Raw genomic sequence first — 19,310 nt, 5'->3', positions numbered from 1 at the left:
ATCTACACATCCGTCTCCGTAAGCCAGGTCACCTCTTCACCTGTTCTTACTTGGACTGCACCATCACACAACCGCTGCTCTGACAGCTATGGACCAGCGCTCTCGCGGTGGCCGTCCGAATCGCCGGAAAACTCTTCCCACTTCCAGCATCCAGTCTGATACCAGCGCAGGCGGCGAGTCAAACTCGAGCATCATGACGCGCTCTCCTCCCATTGCTGCCTCTCGCACTCCTCAGACGGCACCTCAAAATCGCCGCAACGCAAAGCCCATTCCCATGAATAACCCCTTCAGTGTCCGCTCATCTCCCAGTACGGGCGGATCCGGTCCTGGCCCTGGCAAGGCTCTTAGAAAGAGATCTCGCACCAGCGGCTTTGACGGGCCCGCAGATGAAGAAGACGAGACCTACCGCAAGGGCCCTCACACTTTGAGAAAGCGTGCGAAAATCGACTACTCCGCCGCAGACTTTGAGGATGAGCTGCCCGAGATTGCAATCCCGGCCCCTCGCACTGCTACCCGTAAGAAGCGGGCTGACAGTGAAGTCGTCGACGAGGAGTACTACACGCCCACAGCACAAAAGCGCCGCGCCAACTCGAGAGAATTTTCCGTCGCCAGTATTGCCGCCGCTCGTCGTCGGACTCCGGCTCGGAAGAACGTCGTCGAACAACAATCCTTCTACTCTCAGCAATCAGACGAGGATATTGTCAAGGATACTATTGAAGTGGTGGGCGATTCTTCTGACCTCATCAGCTCTGATGATGCATCTGACCATGATGACAATGACAAGGACATTTCCGGTCACGCCTCCCTTCCAGAAAACCATGACCAGCTCTCGTCGCCCATCCAACGCAAGACTCAGGTAATACTTCAACTGGCATCTCCCATTGGCCATCAGATCATCAAGCAGGATGAGAGTCAATTGAGCCAGAGCCAAGCACAAACCGTTCCCGGCGACATTGTTACCGCCGCGGATGAGGTAGCGGGCCCTATCATCGCTCACCCTCAGCCCATCCGCGTCAATCAAGTCACCATTATCGGAAACACTGGCCCGCACCCAGACACCGGGGCGACAACAGTTCATCATGGCGACTTTGTCGAAGATTATTCTATCCAGCCCAAGAGAGAGGCCAGTTCTCCCGTGCGGCCTACTGAAAGTTTACCGCAGAGAACGGCTCTGCCGGAGATGGCTGAGCCGGCAGTCAACGCCGACTCTGCTGTTGTCTCCGGTACTCAGGAAAATTCCGCACCAGCCGTTGCTCAGATTTTCAACGCCACCAACAACATCGACCATGTCAACGTCGCACAGCCGACTGAAGAACCACGAGAGTCTATCGCCGATGTGTCAACAGAAGACACAAAGGTAAACGGTCATATCGAAGCGACCGAAAATAAGCTTCCGCCTCAAGAGGAGCCGTTAAATACACAGCCCACCGCCCCTTCACAAGATGTCGACGTCTCTATATCATTCACGACTCAGTCCGAGGACTTGTCCCGGCCTCAAGACGAGATGGACGTTGACGTTGCAGAGGAACCCGATGCAGAAATGCAGGACGATGTTGCTGCTCCTGAACCCGTTGCTGTTCCTGAACCCAAAGCAGCATCCCCGCAACCCCAACCCGCCGCTCCTGAGGCGAAAAAGAAGCGCTATCCGTGGTCCCACCTTACACCTTACGTTGATGGCGAATATGTCACCCACTCCATCTACCCGGTCGCTGTCGAGGCATCTGCGCCCACCTCAAATGCCGACGCCGCTGAAACTTCCGGCGAGCGAGAGATCGCTGACGAGACGCCCGAGAATGCCAATGCGAACACCCATGGCCAGGGTGCTGAAGCAGACGCAGAAGACGGTGCCAATGCCGATGCAGACGGCGAAGTTGACGACACTGAGCGGGACGCCGATCACGATGAGGATCTCGCACCCGACAGCCAAGGCCAGCAACTTTCCCAAGGGTCCGCTTACAACTCGGCTGCCCCGACTCCCGCACTTACGCCCCGCCAAGGGTCGCCTGTTGTGCCCTCAGCCGCGACTGGGACCAGCACACCAGCTTTGATGCCGAAGCAACGCTTCAGAAAACAGTACAGGTTCAAAAAGCTTAGGGATCCTGCCGAATTTCTAGCCTTCCTAAAGGACTCCGAGGACCTCCCCCAAGAGGAGCTCTGGGACCTTCTCGCTCAGGCCAATGAGTGCCTCCTTGCTTATCAAGAGGAGTACAAAGAGTGCAGCAGGGTCGTAGATGATCAAGAAAATGCCCAGCGTCGCGCCATTCAGGATGCCGCCTACGAAAAGAAGACTGCCGACTTGAACGCCTTTGCCAAGGTAGACTCATACATCGAAAAGGAGTTTGAGGTGCAGGGCTCCCGAGCCACGATCAAGGAGAAAGACGCCGGAATTCTCGAGCAACGCTTGCAAGACAGGATCATGGCCGCCACGTATCACTTTGAGTACGATCCTCACCCCAATAAAGTGGGCAACCAAGATCCCGGCGCTCAGAAGGGTGGTGGAGGCGAAGGTGTCCGCCAACTCCGAAGCCAGCCGCAAGCAAGCGCCAAGGCTGCCGAGGGCGACGGAGTCATCGTCTCTGGCAAGAGAACTCGCAACCCCCCGAAGTTGTTTGACGGCGTGTTACAGGACGACCACCGTGCAACAACTCCGGGAAGCAACAAGCCGGGCCCGAAGAAGCGCGGTAGGGCTGCCGCCGCAGAAAAGGCGGCTTCAGCTCAAGATCCCGAAGAGGAGCCTGAGCCCGAGCCGCAAACAGTTTCACCTGCCAAGCCCGGCCCCAAGAAGAGAGGGCCGAGGGGCAGGAAGTCTGCCGTGGTGGTCTCGGAGCCGAATTCGCCTGCTCCCGAAGAAGAGGCCATCGCCCCGCCGCCGGAGCCAGAGCAGGTACAGCCTCCCAAGCGCAAGCGTGGCAGACAACCAAAGTCGGCCGCCATTGTCGAGGAAGAGCCAGAGGAGCCCGAGAAGCCGACCCCCAAGAGAGGTCGCGCAGCGCAGCGAAAGAGCAACGGCCATGTTGCTGTTGTTGCACCCGAAACAACCGACGAATCTCGCCCTACCTCGGCATCATCGATGGCCACTATCTCGGACGCCGGATCTACCTACGGACTGCGTCAGAAGAAGCGACAGCGAAATTGGCAGGACGAGGAGGAAGTCGACGAGGAAGAAGTGGAGGCCGAGCCCCAGCCTAAGAAGGCTCGCATCATTCGCATCAACAGAAAGCAAAGCGCACCGGAGCTCGCACCCAAAGAGACACTGGGCGAGCATATTCTCGCTGATATACACCGTTTCACCGCGACTCTCGATGCAGCCGAGTCCCCTCAGCCCCGGATGATGGTGTCATTCAAGCTGATTAACAATGGATTAAGATGGACCATCAAGCCCCCAGCCTCGCCGCGCCAAACATCTACGGACGTCAGCGAGTACAACCTGTCGACCCCTCGGCCAGCGCCAATGTCTGCACCTACCTCGGCCAAGTCATCGGCCCCGCCTAGCCAGGCTGAAGGGGAGGAGAAGGATTACTCGACCATGACCAAGTCGGAGAAGATGTCGGCCTCGATGAAAAGTACGCTTTACGCAACCCCATCACTGATTTTACAGTCCACTAACAATTTCTCTAGAACGATGGCTCAATGGCAGCATGCAGGGCGCTGTCAACAAAAGAAAGGCTACTCTCGCTGCGAAAAAGGCAGCAGCTGCCGCGGCCGAAGCTGATGCGGCCCGAATCGCTCAGCAGAAGGCCATGCAACTCCAGCAATCTGGACAACCGGCACCTTTCCCCATGGGACAGGGACAGTAACGAATCCAGACACAACTACACACGTCCGTTAAGAACGGCACGTTTGATTACCATGCAGAGCAGGATGATGACCCATACGGATCACATTGAAAAAACACAACCGCAAAAGGTCACGAGACCCACGAATATCATTACCAGCATCATGTGCTTCTCAGAGCAACTATTTCCCAGTCTTCTACGATCAGCATTGTATACCCATTCGCATGACGAAAGTCGCATCCGGATGGCAGTGGACGGGTTCGGGCACACGAATACGCAAAAGCCCCGCACGCCGATACACACCTAATTCAGTTTTCTTGTTCGAGTACACATATCGGGAGAGGCACCTTGGGAGATGATCTCTCTTACATCAGCATCGGGAAGCGAGGGCATCCGACTTTTTCCCATTTTCGATTCGAGTGTTGGAAACCAAAAAAGAGGAGAGAGCGTATGGATCTTTGCATTGATGGATTGACAGAACGGTACACCGGCCTCAGCTCCCATAATCGACTGAGGACATCTACAGTGCCGCCGTCTTCGTCACTTTTTCTTTTTATCGAATCTTTCTTTCTCGGCTCTTGTGTATTTGCGCCAAACTTTTCTTGATTTCAGGCGACGAATACGAAATTTCGTCGATTTGGCACCCGCTCGCTGAAGTGAGTGGTCTTTCGGAGGTGGCGCGTCAATGGAAGTGGAGAGTCAAGTCGTGGGCTGTCTGGCCTCAGCCTTGGGGAAGGAGAGAGAACTTTCGCATATCTGGGCGGTTCATGGATGAGGGAATTTGGCTCTGATTTCCTGCTTGAAGGATCTCGTTGAGACGCCCTAGGACATGGGTTGGTGATGGATAAGTGGGGTTTGTCTTCTGGTACGATGGCGGTGGACGGATGGAGTCAATACTCTCTGATGAAATTGACGTTGATGCCATACACATACGATGTTCTTGATGTGATACGAAGAACTGTCTCTGCTATTCTTGAAGTTGCTTGTTTACCTCATCGTTGAAGCTATCCTGACCATGCAGGAGTACAACTCAGTGAGTATTTCGCTCGATGTGTCGCTTGTCATATCTTGAGCATTTTCCCATCTCCTAGGGACCAAAATGCCTCCATCGCCATGTTTTCCGACACTAAAAATCGAAACTTCACAAGTGAGTGCCTTACGCCGTAGGTGCAATTGACAACCTAACCTCGCTCGACATATCCTTCACTTGTCTTTGGCAAGCCGGCTACCGCGTTTGTCAGTGGCCATAGTAGCGTAGAATTTCTCTATTCCGCCCATAACCTTCATCTTGAGCCACTTCCGATGGCCCCTAACACTCGTATTGCCGACGCGTCCGTGATATGCGGCTGCGAGAGCAGCAAGGCAACGGAGCTCGAGGCAACCGTTCCCTCCTCTGCTCTGCACATGTGAACATCTTCATCGCTGATTATCTGGAAGGTGGGGCCAGGCAACTCCCGCTTCAAGCGTGGACTAGCAAAAACAAATCACATGAGCCAATTCATACTTGCATCATAGCTTGTCAACCTTCACTGCAATTTCTACACGCCCCAAGGCCGTGCTGCCTCTATCGGCTACTTTCATTGGATCAGATGTAGCCTTGGCTACCTCCTTCCCGTCCAAGAAAACTCAGCCTTGCATTCGCATTCCATGCAACTATGCAACCCGTCCAACGCAGCTGTATGTATCTAAGCCTGTGGGCGTACACTAAGACTCTAGTATCTTCCAGAGGTCATCTCGTCGGTCATCTTCGGCAATCCTAATCTACAGAGATTTTGCATTATAAGCAAGCGGCTACCATTTCTCCTGGCGCAGAAAACGGCTAATTGATCTCGTTGAGGACTTGTAATATTGCGAGGTGCTTCCTAACATCAAAATTAGCAACCTTAGAGAGGGTGCTCGCTGGGTAGCGATATAACAACTAAAACATAATGTAATGCCTTGTACACAGTCTATCCACTGTACGATCATTTTCACAGCGTTTTTACCTCACTCAAAGGGCTTCGGTGTCAAGTCATTCAGCAGCTGCAGCTCTACAATCCTCTTTCATTCGATTATTGGGGGTAGCCAGGGTTACGACAGGCCGGACCTAATCTGGCGTGCTGCGGACATGGTGACGGCCATGACCCATACTACTACTTCCTCTCTTCTCGGGCGCATGCGGACATCCCTTTCTGATCGCACGGGTGGCTTCTTGAAGGTATCGACTCGTTTATTGGTTTATCCTGCCTCAGAACGAGGCGATGCTCGACTGGCACCCCATTCTGGTGGCTTAGGGAGGAGTTCAACACCAATCATGGCGCGTGTCGGCGAGTGACACGGTTTGAAAAAGGGGCTGGTTGTCAACACTGCAATTTTGGCCGCTCACCAGGCTTCAAAGACTGCAATCCTTGGGCATAGTTGTACGTGGATTTACCGCACGTGCGTAAGCGCGTTGGCCCCGTCATGCTGCAAGTCCCGCGATACAGACAGGCCTCCTCAATAGTTCTTCTTCCCGATCCTTGATACCTCCATGTTCATATGAGATGACGAAATATACGCCCTAGTGCGTTTGACTACACTTCGAGCAATGACTTTCCTCTTCTCCAACCAGCTATCGAATATCGCAATGCTGAGCAATGTCTAACCTAGGTCGGCTCCAAGTCTTGTAGCCGACACTGTAGGCAATTCGAAACCACCTATTCGTAATGCGACCGTGATTTGGATAAGCTAGTCGTAGCTATATCAAGTCAGAGGAACCGAAGTGTCGCCACCGGACACGCGGGAAAGAGTAGAATGTTCACAGCGCAGAGCTTGTATCACAACAAGGCAAGTCAAGTTGCTCCAGGTAGAGGACATGGGAATTGGATAAGCGGTGCTGGACTGGTTCGGGCTGATTGAGGAAATCGTGAACGTAGGCCATAGCCCGCGAGGGGGTCAAAATTGCTGTGCAGTCAGAGCCTCAGCAGACACATTCATTATCCGTCGCCGCCAATAGAAGCGGGCGAAAGTGAGAAGGCGGGGAGGAAACCGCACGCAGTTATCACTAATACAGACCCAACTTTCTAGTTGGAATCCTGGGCATTTGCCTGGTCGGTGTTCGTCGACGCTCGTCTGCTTGGGAGTAGAGCAAAGACATGGCCAATTCACACGCAGCGAAGGCGCCAAATGGGGAGCGAAACGGGAAAGCAGGAGGCAAATATGTGTAACGTGCGCAAAGAATCGGATTTTTGTATCTCTCCTGTATGCGAAATGCCTGGTATGAATTTCTTTCCCTTTACACGCCACAGCCGAAATGCAGAACCTGCCAGTCCAGCGAGGAAACTAAAAAGAAAAAAACCAGGCCCACAACCCTCTTTCAGATGGTGTTTTGTGTGTGATGATGGAATCCATTCGACCTCGCTCTCTTTCACTTCATGATGACAGGGTGGGGGGAGAGAGGTGTCAAGGAGAGAGAGGAGGAGGGGTGATGAAGTATGTCCCAATGGTTCGCACCGGTTGACCTAATCCGTAGCCATAACGTCGTCCTTTTCGCCCTTTTATTTCTTGACTTGTGTAAAAAAAAACTCCTTTACATGACGACACCAGAGTTGCTGGCAATACGCTGAATTGGGTGTTAGTCTCGTGTATCACAAGATCGTTTGTATTGGGAAAACTTACGGGCCAGAGCTCAGCAGCCTCCTTACCGACGGGGCCGGTAATGGCGGAGCCCTTCATCTCACCCTTGGGGTTGACGATCTGTAGTAGGTGTGTTAGCAGACAGTTCGTGATATCCATCTTCAAAAAAGGGACGTCATCTTCGGAGCCTGGCTATGCGAAAGCCGTACGGCCAAGTCTCGTCCGACGCGTCCCATGTCTCCCAGATATCGGATAGTACTTACGACACCGGCGTTGTCCTCGAAGTACAGGAAGACACCGTCGAAACGCTTCCAGGGCTTGGACTGGCGAACGATGACGGCGGGGTGGACCTTCTTGCGGAGTTCGGGCTTTCCCTTCTTGACGGTGGCCATGACCATGTCACCGACACCACCGGCGGGCAGTCTGTTGAGGCGGGCACCGATACCCTTGACGGAGATGATGTAAAGGTTACGGGCACCAGAGTTGTCGGCGCAGTTCATGACGGCACCACTGAAGCAACAGAGTCAGCGACGAGTTTCCCACCACAGAGAGAAGGGTTTCTCTCATTCGGGGAGAGAGGAGAGTTCGTACACGGGAAGACCGAGGGTCATCTTGAGCTTGCCACCGGGGGCACCGCGACTGTAGGAATCTGGTCAGCACTTCCGCGTCTTGATCTTTGCCGGAATTTTCTCTGCTTTTGTCTCCTCCATTGTCGGCGCAAAATTTCGTTTCTCGTGGCGGGCTAGCGGCAGGCGAAGGGTGTCGTTTCGCGCAGTGTTTTTGTTTTCCATTCGTGCATGCCGTCAATCGGTGTTTCTGTCGAAGTCGAAGCTCAATCCAACACTTCCGGCCGTTGCCTTGCTGTCTTCAAGATTTCCTCCTCTTTCCCTGCGTCGGTCGTAGTATTGTTTTGTGTCGAAATTTCGAGCGCCCGCCCGCTTCGTGCCGCCTGCATCCCACCAAAACCCCCGTCGTCGCTGGAGGAGGGGTGAAAAGAAGCCGAAAATTTTGCGCCGTCGCTGGATTCGAAGAGTAGAGTGACAATGACTTACGAGAGCTTGGCCATTGTGTCGGTTTGGGGGTGTCGGAATCAACTACGGGGCTGGCTGGAGGGTTAGATGGCGGACGTGGAATCGTGAACTAGGCTGGAAATTTCACGACTTCGAAAATGTTTTTGGTGAATCGCTGGTGTGGAGCACCGAACCCTACGCTCCTCCCTTACCCGAGCCAGAATTGTCAGTCACGTGTAGATTAGATAAGCCGTCCCCGAAAACCTTTTCCTCTGTTTTTTGGATGCGCAAAGACCCCGCTGTAAGTCTTGCCCCACCTCACTCTCTCCCAGGCCCCCCCCCCTCATCACTGCCTTGGGGGAAGATACAATCGCAGTGAAGGATGTTGGGTCTTTCTTCGGTTCTCAAAGACTGTAGATTGCAGTGAACGGGCATACAGTCATGTAATCGTTCACCGGCGAATGTAACTAATCAGTCCAGATCAGTTGTTCTCACCGACTCTTACCGAGCCACCCCACTTGATCATCTTGAGAGGAATAAAAGTAACAGCGAAGCCCGCGCTGCGCGATACCCGTTTTCACTCTCAATCAGCTACAGGAAGATAGACTTCTAAGTCATTTAATTTGCTGCGTGCTTAACTTACACACGGGCAAGCCTAACTAGGCCCATTACGATTGGTTGGGATGCTGGATGTGGATACTCCAGCCTTCAGGTCCACGCCTCTGCGTGGGATAACAGCGAAGCACATCAAGAACTCCCGAATCCATCGCCCGTGAGTGGGTCGAGAGTGAACTTGACTTAGAAGACCGTAAGGAGGTACGGTATGTTCGACGATGAGGGAAGCAATTGTTGCTTGAAATAGAAGCGACGCAAATGACGCAGTCTTCTTGATGACTTCGAGTTTTGAGCTTCCTTACACGACGCCTTGCATCACGCGCATGGAAATTACTGCTTCGTAAACATACCTGCATTTGTCTCATGATGAGACTTTCATCGTCGCTCCAATACCATATTGAAAGTCCTTCCCCATTCCGTTGTTATACTTGGTAGCAAGGACAATGTTACATCTGTTCTCTTATCGATTCGCCGAGACTCATATTATCGAGCATCTGGTGCAAGATGCTCACCAGTTGAATCCTAGCTCACATAAAGCTCATAGACCGTCCATCAAAGATACCATCATCGCGCAGACAACTCTTTCGTATCAGGCCATCTGAGAAAGATCCGTTGTCCACTTCCACCTCCAAAGTCCCCATCCGGACATCCTTGGGGCAAGGCCCATCATCTCCATCATCCCGGCATAGAACACTCCGAGCCCCTCCGTCACCCCGTTGATGATCGTAGTCCACGGCAACCGGGTGAATAGGAAATATGAGAGGCAGGGCTGTATTCTCACACCTTGATAAGATCTTGGAGGCGACTGTTGTTCAACTGGTTTCAAGTGGGTTTCGTAGTCATTTCACAAGGAGCCATGGTAGAAGTAGATCATGACGCAAGTCTGAAATATGGTTGCTAATTTCAATAGTTTGCTAAAGCGGACTGGAAGATAACACAGTCGTTGAACAAAGCCGGACATGATCAAATATGACGCGTAGCTGCCTGAGCCTTGATCGCATCTTGATTTCCAAGTCTCGAGACCATGACTCTCAGCGTAGCTAAGACTATCTAAGTCATCTCGTAAGCCTGTTGACTTCAAAGTCGCAGTCTAACCCATACCAACATCGCGCCCAACGACCTCAACTCAAGTCATCACCCAAACAACCGTCACCATCCCTCTCACTCATCTTCTAACCCATCTAACCCCCTCCTCTGCCAAAACCGCACCCAGCACCCCCATTACACCCCACGCAAAAACCTCATACCCCAAAGCCCCAACCCTCCTCAGCACCATCCACCTCAACATCCGGAAGCAATCCCACCGACTCAGCTCCCCCTTCCACCCGGGCGGATACCACTCTGGCACAGGCGGGTCCGCCGGGCACCACATGTCCTGCCCGCCGGCCTCGAAGACGAGGTAACCGATGCTGCGGAGCGTGAGGACGGTGCAGTAGGTTATGTGGACGAGGTAGATTCCCAACACGACCTCGCGCGGCGTGAGGAGGGAGGGGTGGTGGAGGATGTGGGATATTCGGGTTGCGGATTCAAGGACGGTGTAGGGGCGGCGGGAGAGGTTGCCGTTGATGACGGAGGGCATCTTTTGGTCGGTTGGGGTGAGGTTGTGAGGTGGTGAAGGGTGAAGATGCTGATACTGATGAACAAGGAAGTTTCGAGGCGAATCCGAGTTCACATCAATTGCTTCGATTACATCGATCAGATCAAAGGCTTGACGAGGAACGAGCTCCCGCCAGGCGAGACGAAGGATTGTTAAGTCTGAATGATGTTGGCGTTGGTGGTGGTTGATGATGAGTGTTGGCCGATGAGAGGGCGAAATTACGGCCCCCACAAAGGACGGACCAGGATCGCATGGCGGGTGCCTATGTGTTCTGCCGTTGCCCAGGTCGGTCATCTTCGAAGCGTACGACTCCAAAGGTGCACATTGTTATTTGAATGCCTAGTAGGCTTCCTTGAGTTTTCACGGCACTTGCGTAACCACAAACGTGGCCAAATGATGAATCCAATAGAATATGCTTGAATTGATACCGGGTATCTTTGAAGAAAACAGCCCACTGCCTCATGATCTACCGAGCCAGTGCCTCATGCCATGAGTATAGAGAATGCCAAAACCATAACCGTTGTGAACGCGAGTCCCATAAGACCAGGTAGATGCCGGGTGCTCCCGGCCCCTTCCTAGCTCCCACCGCCTGTCGAATCGCTATTATTCGAGCCATTCGAACCACCACTAGTCGTAGGCGCGACAATCTGAGCGCTCGCGTTGGGTCGCACGCTCTGGGGATTCGAGAACAGATCCTTGGGATCCCACGTCGCTTTGATGCGCTCCAGCGTTGGGAGGTTGGTTCCCCAATACCTCTCTTGCGCGTTGTCGAGTGTCGGGTCGACATAACCAGCATACGTGCTCAGCTCGTTCGGACTCGCTTTCCGGATCTTGTCGGCGACTCCGGACATGAAATCCTTGGTCTTGCTGCTCAAGGTCGGGATGCCGACACCGTAGCCCTGGAAGAACATGACCTTGTCGCGGTGACGGTAGGCGGTAGCGTTCATGGGCACGTCGTTGATTGCGCCGCCGGTAACGTCAAAGATGAGGAACCAAATCAGGGTACCGCGGTCGGCACCATCCACATAGTCCATCATTCCTTGGATGCCATCTTCGCTGAGGAGGTCGTTGCGTGTAAAGGCGAGACTTTTGGAGGTGAAGGGTGACTGGATGTCACTCAGCCAGAGCGCCGCATCTTGTGCCTTTTGAGCAACGTCGCCGAGCCAGTCATTTACCACCACGGACACCTTGCCCTCGGGGATGCGGTCGGGAATGCCCGTCTTCTTGAACTCATCTTCTGTACCGTAAAATGTAGCCGTGATGGCGACGCCGAGCTCCTGCATCACAAACTCGCTGCTGAACCGACGGTCCAGCTCTGGATCAGAAATGAGATCTTGCCATTGCTTGAAGACAGGTGCAAGATCGCGGTGCTTGGCGAAAGTGATGGCGTACGAGTATTGTACAACATCGCCGGGCTCCGGGTGGGTCCGCATAACAAATTCGGTGATGACGCCGAAGCCGGCGCCGGCGCCCTTGAGAGCAAAGAAGAGGTCCGAGTTCTGGCTCTCGCTTGCTCGCTGGATCTTGCCGTCTGCGGTGACCACCTCAACTTCGACGACGTGATCAAGACAACTTCCCCACATTCTTGAGCTGGGGCCGAGACCGCCCTAAATGTGACATGCATTAGCAGGGCGCACGAAGGCTTGATAGATCGCCGACTGCGGGGGACTGACAATTGTGGCATGGCCTCCGATGCCTACGCCGGGACACGTGCCGTGAGCCATGGCTCTCTTCCCATTGTCGTGCAACTTTTCCGTCACGTCGTGCAGCTTGTGACCTCCGCCGATAGTTGCCTGCCAAGTGTTCGTGTCCATGGAGAAGTTTTGAAAGTTTGCCAAGTCAATGACGAGAGCGCCGTCGGTGCCGCCAATGCCAAAGTTGCTGAGGAGAGATGAGCATGTTAGCAGTGGACTAGATAACGATGACATGTCGAGAAACCTACGCATATGAGTGGCCTCCCGATTTGGCTTGCACCTTGACATTGTTGTCCGCAGCGCATTTGACGAAACCGGCGACATCTTCCGTTGTTGACGGTTTTGTGACAGCGATGGGCTCCACCGGGATATCGAGATTGTACGGCTTCACCCAGTTGAGCTGGAAGAGAGGGTCGTTTGGATATCCAACGCAAGAGGAGCGGCCATTGCAGACGTTGTCGAGACAAGTCGCCAACGGGCTGCTAGGCTTCTGTCCCATGATTAGTGCCACGAAGGGGATTTTTCGAGGGCAATAGAGCAGTCCACGAAATGCGCAGAACTGAAGGGCGGACGGTATTGGGTTGTTAAAGGTCGTGGGTATGCTCCGTACTCAGTTTATACATGGCAGGGGATCCCCTCTGGCGTCGCAATCCTTCCCGGTACTCTGAAGGCCCCAACAACGAATTATGGGGGAGAGAAGCAGGTGATGTCCAACTTCTTGCGGTGGGATAGGCCGAGCCATAACCAAGATCCTTGATGTTTGGCGTGTTTAGGTAGCAGCGACGGGCCACGGATAGCGTTCCTGGCTGATCATCCCATTGCAAGGTAAGGTAATACACGTTGACGCCTGCCACTTCCGCCTTCCGCCGCCGTCATCCCCTCGCCTTGGAGAGCCAGGCTTGCCAGGTCTGTCCTATAACTCAGACGCAACACCAGCGTACTGTAAGCATGGCTGAGATGTGGCTGGCAGCGGACCACAGAAAAGATGGCCAATGGTGGGTTGCCAGCGGCGTGGAAGATTGCCACCGGCATCCTACTTTGTTGTCGTGAATGCCATATGGTGCGGTGCGAGAAATTGATGAAGGCTCCCCTCACTTGGGAACGTCATCCGCCATGTCCCTGTCCCTGCTTTTCGTGCCTGGCAAGCATGGCACTGGTGATGTGCCCTTGACGGACCAGTCAGCGCCTGGCGACAGGCTCGCAGGAATCCTGAATCAAGCTTGTTCAGCGGGGGTGGCGTAGCACCGAAAGAAGTCCAACCAAGTTAACAGGCTCGCATGGGATCTTGGCGATAGACGGGGGGTTTCTCATGCAATGATGCTGGAGCGTGGATGTTTGGTGGACTGGAGGAAAAACGAGTGGCGCATTCGGCGCCACGCGAGGTTGAGGTGGGAAATATGGGGGCGCTATGGCGGTGCACAGCTACGCCAATGAAAGACTTCGGATGATGATGAGTGACGGCTTTCTCTCGTCTTTTTCAGGGAGTCTGGAGCGGCCCAGCTCCACGTTGACGGTAGCATTACAACGGTCTGTCTCACTTTTCCACGCTGCTTAATGATCTTGAAGCGGTCAGTGGCTGGCGATTGTCTTATACAAGCTGGAGTTCTGGACTCTTGACGTTGCAAAGGCGCTTGACTTGACTCCATTGAAGGAACCTAATCAAGGCAAGTATGAACAAGAAATAATAGCACCTAGGTATTGCGTAGAGGACTGGCACACTGGGAAACGTCAAAATATCCGACCACCGACCCAAGGTAGATTGGGTACGTACCTGGCGTTCATCTTCATGACTTACATAAGGTTTGAGGCACGTGCCCTCATGAATCCCATTGAGCTGAGTAAGGCACTGAACTTTGAAGACAACGGGTGAGATGAGTAAGAGAAGTAAGAAAGTTGATGGAACGGAAAAGCGTACGGCTGGAAAAGAGTACACATCGTACCGAAGCCCGACTGAGATATTCCTAGATCAACCATTCTTGACGTGAACGTACAGTAGTATGGTACTGCCAATGTTAGGATGCCCCTGCTGGATGTTCGTCCAAACCTTATCCTACTTCAGCCTCAAGTTCTCCCAGCTCTCAGTCATCCCGACTTGGACCAACGTTGCTTCTGAGACACGTCAAATTCAGTCGGTTGCAGCTTGTTTACTCTGACATGGCGTGAGCAAAAGGCTTCGAATGAGGGGTAATAATTCACAATCCTCGTCTTCATGGTAAGTAAGATACGTTCACATCCCCGTTCGACTTACATTCATGGACAAGTACGCAAGACTTTGTCTGTCAATGTCGTGGCACCCACCCAATGTTGTGGTACACTATGCTCGACAGCCTCACTTGCCCCAAGTATATGAGACCTATGAATGTTGGCACCCGTTTCTTCATGCTGCCCTCATGCTCACTCTCACGCACGTTCTCATCGGGGTTCTGTAAATTGGACGACCCTCTCACCCTGTGTTTCCATGCACAGTGCAGATAGTCTGTCAATTATCCCCACATTTCTTTCCCCTCCCATCTTCATTGTGGCTTGACAACCGGAAGCCACAGTCTCCAACTTTTGCTTCTCACTGTACGTGGCTGCCTGATTGATGCACCGCAGCGCGCCAAGTCTTTGGTGATACCTTCCACCTCCACGTCTTGCTCTCCAACCTACTCCTTTGAACCCAACGAATTCCATCACCCTCAACATCCCCGCCATCCTTTCCGTTCCGCGGGGCTAATGCTTCTTGTCATACGTGTCACTGCAAGATCACCACATCCTTTCTGCATCAGACGCCCCAAAATTGACCGGCCACTATCCTTCTACGCCCATCCGAAGCAACTCATAGATGCTGCGACTAGCACAACCGCCGTGTTCTTGGTCCACTTCATTCTAACTCATTCATTGAGAGCTGCGTCAAAACGTTTCATCAAGACTCTGTCCAAAGAATAGGGCCGACGTACTCACCGGTAACGTCGCACCGGAAGTCTTTCTGCTCGAACCCCAATTACCTGCTGCAAGGCTTCGTCTGAATCGGCTCTTGACGTGCCGTCGATGCAACGGCCCTCCAGCTGCGAGATAACGCCGCTTCGAGTTCTCACGCGGCTAGCTGCGTATTCTCCCATCTGATAGACCACGGAAATTTGTTCTTAATTGTCGAGTATACGGGACTTGCGCAGCCATGACAACACCGTCCGTCTGGCGACGGCTGCCTGTGCCTCCTTCAGCCGATCTGCCCAACCTTTTGGTATCGACAACATTCACGACTACATCATACACAATTTTTGTTACAGACCTGGCCAACATATGGTCTGAATCGTTGGATCGGCGTGCCATCTACAAGCGCAGCCTCAATGAGTCCACTAGTATCGACCCGACGGACAGCGACAGCAACATGCGAGCATTCATGTCCAAGATTCAATCTGTCTTTGATCCAAGCCACCGAGACCATGGAAAAGCATCCATGTCGATATCAACACACTCTAACAAGGAAGCTGGGGAGCAGGGTCTGACATTGAATATTACTTGCGAACTGGATAACATGCAACCTCTAGAATGGCCGATGTATCTGCAAAAGTGTTCCCAGTCAGAACTCACGACAGAACTTGTCGTACCCCTCGCACAAGCAAACTCTGTGAGCCGCCGGCGAGTGGAGTCCCTTACAGAAACCATCAAGCAGAAGGATGCCGTTATCATGAAGCTTCTGGACAAATTAGAAGCTACTGGGACCCGCCTGGAGAACGTTTTCGCCGTCTTGTCCGCAAAACAGAAGCCCACGAGAAAGATGGCAGAGGAAAAAGTCAAGGGTTTGGCTCCCTTTTCTCTCGAGGATTGGAAGGCGCAGTCAGACCACGGCCTGGAGGACGTCCTCGGTGCTATTGAGAGTGTCTTTGGCGGCGATGGACTCGAGTATAGTCGCAAGGCTGACATGGACACCGCAACTCCTCTTGACGACTGGTGGGCCAGGCCAGAGGCGTTATGTATCCCGATTGTGGGACCCAAGTCGAGGTCCCGTTCAAGCAGGCCGGCAATGTCGCCTCCCGAATCCGAACGAGAGGGGCATGGTCACAGCGAGCGGGCAAACAAGGGGATTGCGGGAGAGGATCAGGATGACGATTTTCAAGTGCAGTCGACGCCTCCCCATCTTATGCCCGCCCGGAAACGTTCCGTCCCGCCGCCCTCCGGACGCGACGACGATAGCACTGAAGACGAAGACGAATCCCACATTCCAGACAGCGTACCTGTACCTCCTGATGAACCCATCATTCAATCTAACCGCCTGGGTACGATAGGAAAGAAAGGCCAGCCTGCAACAGCAACGAGATCTTCAGGCCTGAAAGATCCTGTGCCAGCTGCTCCAGGCTCGGATACTGAAACGGCATCTGAAGACGAAAGTCCATTATCGGTAGTTGAGATCTCGCCACCACCGAAGCCTGCCGCGAGTAACTTCAAAGGGGGCTTGTGTCGTATCGGCGATGGTCGTGCCAGTCGCTCAAAGACTCCAGAATCTCCGAAGAAGGGGGCTTTAGGCCGCATTGGTGGCGACCGTCAACCTTCAAAATCGCCAGAGCCATCTAAGAAGCCTGTTTTGGGCAGGATAGGCAGAGGCGCGCGCCCATCGAAGACTCCAGAGCCGAAGACCGAAGATGCGGAAATCAGGGGAAGGTCTGGAGCGGACGAGGAGCCTTCGGTGAAGCCCAGGGAGACGTCACAGGAACGGGCAGATCGGAAACGAGATGAACTACAACAAGAGATACAGAAAAAGGCCACGTCGGGACCAGCACGGAAGAAGCGGAAGTTCTAGGTCGACCCTAGTCTCAAGTCTTACATCTCTATGCCACTCGAAGCTACCTCATCACTGAACATCCTTCCGGCCATTTGGCAGTACTGCAATGAGTTGATATCGAAAGCGATGCCGGCTGCTATCTTTAGACGGACAATACTCGACTGGTAGCCTACTCAGGAGAAGAAGACATCAGCGTAACAAGGCTATTCTCGAAATAGATATTGGCATGCCGTCGGACCGGGAATTAAGGTGGACGAAATGTTCAAGAATGTATCCGATGCGGATTGCCTTACACATGAGACACCCTCTGGCTCGGATCTGGTTTAGAACTACTTCATTCTTCTCTCAAATCTGACAGCCTTCAGGACGTGGCGCAAATTACTCCACACGAGCCATGCAAGGTCGCTTGATAAAGGACCGAAAAGATTTACACGTCGTTAGCTCGTTTGTCCGACATAGGATGTTCGTTTCCGGAGCCCCGACGTTGAGCAGCAGAATCTTGCATACCTCCGTGTGGTTTCCTTGAGATGTTCGCAACTGCGTCTTCCTCCGAGGTCATACCTGGAGCTGAAGCGAGACAGGCCGAGCTTGTACAACAGCAGAAACGCGTCTGGCCGTGCCGCGGATCACGTACATTATTTCTAGAAGCCCAGTGACAGATCAGGAACAACTGTCATTTCTCAATGTCGAGGCTTTATGTCCATTGCGATACCCAGCCAACGGCACGTAACGTATTTCAACAACAATGGAATGAGAGGATGAAACGTTGCAGCCTTTTCAACGCAAGACCGTCTAGAAGATGAATATTGCTCGTGGACATCGTTCCACTTCAGCATGGACATGCCGTTCTATTTATGACATCTCCCGATGGCAAGGTGGCACCAGGTCACACATCGGCAGTCGACCCAAAAGGCTCGTCTTGTTCTTGAGAAGCGCAAAGTAATACCGAGACATATCTCAAGATGCCTTTCCCCCACGTGGCACTCATAAACATCTTCAACCGGCGTACCGCCCTTCAAGTTCGATACAACTCAACGGAAGGTCTCCGCCTTGTTAGACGTTGGACCGTGCAACACTCGTTCCTCAGTTTGGCAAACCGCGCCCATTCTCGGGAAATCTCTCGCGCATCTTAACGGCGCGGCCCATAGGCGGAAAGTAATATTCGTTGTAAGACGAAGTACAGAGAAGCGCTCGTCTATTCCGTCTGTCGGCTACAGTGACACGCCTGCGGCTATGGAGCATTGTATTCAACGAGACGTAAAACCTTGTATACGATATCATGCCAAAGGAAGCCATTCGCTTTGATGCATTGCTTAGAGACGACACCGGTCAAGGGACGGTGCATGATCTGGGTTCCGACCAGCTGCCCGAGGCCGCGGCCCGCGATGCGACCTTGCAGCGTTGCGGGACAGATTTCTTTCTCATACGTTTGGCGATGTAACATGTAGCAATAAGGCTTCGAGATTCCTGCAATGAAGCTTGGCAGTTTACGTCCGCATTTCCGCAGAAGCAACTGTCCTTGAACGCCTCAAGTTTCAACGGGGCAGATGCATCACGACCATACCAATGCTGCATCGGAACGATGCCCCGGTGGCTCGTCCCGTCGACCGGGCAGGACTCCTCAGGGCACAAAGTTGTGCTCTTTCGCCCGTAAGATCGCACGTAAGAAGACGGGAAACCTGCCGTCGTGAGTGGGCGACTGCTTTAGCGAGCCCACACGTCAGCTTCTGCTACAACCCAAGGGCTTATCGGAGCTTTCTTTACGGACGTTATAATTCAACGACTTGTCTTCGACCTGCGTGCCATTTTTTCTTTCCTAGCATTTGAGCTTAACGGCCGAAGGCAAAGCCATCGGTTGAGGAACATTGCCTTTGCCAGCCAGAATCAAGCTCAAACGGCCGTTCTCAACCGGCCAGCGCTGGTTTGCAGCTTCGCGATGGCGAAGATCCAACGTGGATCACTAAATGATTGGTGCAGATCGATACACGGACATCATTCTTGTCGCAGGATATTAGCTCGAGAAAAGAAAGCGTCTCGATGGCATCAATCACCGGAGTGCCATCGGAATGGCAAACTGAGGATACCACAGAATGCTATCGAAAGATCAAATGAAGCGTCTCCGAATCGACTTGAGAGGCGTAAAGTCGGCTAAAAGGCTTTGAAGATGACATTGAACAGGAGAAACTCGGTGCGGTCATTCATCGCCACCAGCGTCTCCATGCCGTGAGTGCGCTCGACGATTATGAGGGAGGGATTGAAGAT

General features: G+C 53.1%; 8 protein-coding genes across 8 annotated transcripts; 5 read left to right on the top strand and 3 right to left on the bottom strand.

Annotated features, from left to right (window-relative positions):
* Positions 1 to 88: 88 nt before the first annotated feature.
* Positions 89 to 3,797, top strand: CLUP02_13211 (uncharacterized protein; the record flags this gene model as incomplete). The annotated part of the gene is made up of 2 exons (XM_049292154.1): positions 89 to 3,563; positions 3,619 to 3,797. The coding sequence occupies 2 exons, from the start codon at positions 89 to 91 to the stop codon at positions 3,795 to 3,797; spliced, it is 3,654 nt and encodes a 1,217-aa protein (XP_049149300.1).
* A 1,319-nt stretch (positions 3,798 to 5,116) lies between these two features.
* Positions 5,117 to 6,297, top strand: CLUP02_13210 (uncharacterized protein; the record flags this gene model as incomplete). The annotated part of the gene is made up of 6 exons (XM_049292153.1): positions 5,117 to 5,213; positions 5,270 to 5,475; positions 5,725 to 5,973; positions 6,008 to 6,040; positions 6,106 to 6,198; positions 6,259 to 6,297. 6 exons carry the CDS (start codon positions 5,117 to 5,119, stop codon positions 6,295 to 6,297), a joined length of 717 nt encoding a protein of 238 aa, XP_049149299.1.
* A 1,026-nt stretch (positions 6,298 to 7,323) lies between these two features.
* On the bottom strand, positions 7,324 to 8,436 carry CLUP02_13209 (60S ribosomal protein L23; the record flags this gene model as incomplete). Its single annotated transcript, XM_049292152.1, has 5 exons — positions 7,324 to 7,356; positions 7,413 to 7,490; positions 7,634 to 7,880; positions 7,962 to 8,009; positions 8,423 to 8,436. 5 exons carry the CDS (start codon positions 8,434 to 8,436, stop codon positions 7,324 to 7,326), a joined length of 420 nt encoding a protein of 139 aa, XP_049149298.1.
* Positions 8,437 to 10,160: 1,724 nt separating this feature from the next.
* Positions 10,161 to 10,886, bottom strand: CLUP02_13208 (uncharacterized protein; the record flags this gene model as incomplete). The annotated part of the gene is made up of 1 exon (XM_049292151.1): positions 10,161 to 10,886. The coding sequence occupies one exon, from the start codon at positions 10,884 to 10,886 to the stop codon at positions 10,161 to 10,163; it is 726 nt and encodes a 241-aa protein (XP_049149297.1).
* Positions 10,887 to 11,167: 281 nt separating this feature from the next.
* CLUP02_13207 (FAD binding domain-containing protein) lies at positions 11,168 to 12,785 on the bottom strand (the record flags this gene model as incomplete). Its single annotated transcript, XM_049292150.1, has 3 exons — positions 11,168 to 12,199; positions 12,266 to 12,473; positions 12,535 to 12,785. 3 exons carry the CDS (start codon positions 12,783 to 12,785, stop codon positions 11,168 to 11,170), a joined length of 1,491 nt encoding a protein of 496 aa, XP_049149296.1.
* Positions 12,786 to 14,105: 1,320 nt separating this feature from the next.
* CLUP02_13206 (uncharacterized protein) lies at positions 14,106 to 15,344 on the top strand (the record flags this gene model as incomplete). Its single annotated transcript, XM_049292149.1, has 5 exons — positions 14,106 to 14,152; positions 14,280 to 14,414; positions 14,548 to 14,760; positions 14,824 to 15,142; positions 15,210 to 15,344. The coding sequence occupies 5 exons, from the start codon at positions 14,106 to 14,108 to the stop codon at positions 15,342 to 15,344; spliced, it is 849 nt and encodes a 282-aa protein (XP_049149295.1).
* Positions 15,345 to 15,443: 99 nt separating this feature from the next.
* On the top strand, positions 15,444 to 17,066 carry CLUP02_13205 (uncharacterized protein; the record flags this gene model as incomplete). Its single annotated transcript, XM_049292148.1, has 1 exon — positions 15,444 to 17,066. One exon carries the CDS (start codon positions 15,444 to 15,446, stop codon positions 17,064 to 17,066), a length of 1,623 nt encoding a protein of 540 aa, XP_049149294.1.
* A 30-nt stretch (positions 17,067 to 17,096) lies between these two features.
* CLUP02_13204 (uncharacterized protein) lies at positions 17,097 to 19,275 on the top strand (the record flags this gene model as incomplete). The annotated part of the gene is made up of 10 exons (XM_049292147.1): positions 17,097 to 17,212; positions 17,407 to 17,449; positions 17,508 to 17,678; positions 17,845 to 17,933; positions 17,989 to 18,089; positions 18,136 to 18,315; positions 18,383 to 18,475; positions 18,535 to 18,698; positions 18,757 to 19,019; positions 19,227 to 19,275. The coding sequence occupies 10 exons, from the start codon at positions 17,097 to 17,099 to the stop codon at positions 19,273 to 19,275; spliced, it is 1,269 nt and encodes a 422-aa protein (XP_049149293.1).
* Positions 19,276 to 19,310: the final 35 nt, after the last annotated feature.

Source organism: Colletotrichum lupini, chromosome 7 (genome assembly GCF_023278565.1).
Source record: "Colletotrichum lupini chromosome 7, complete sequence".
Classification (NCBI taxonomy): Eukaryota; Fungi; Ascomycota; class Sordariomycetes; order Glomerellales; family Glomerellaceae; genus Colletotrichum; species Colletotrichum lupini.
The sequence above is the reverse complement of the archived record's forward strand: the minus strand, read 5'-3'. Positions and strand labels throughout refer to the sequence as shown.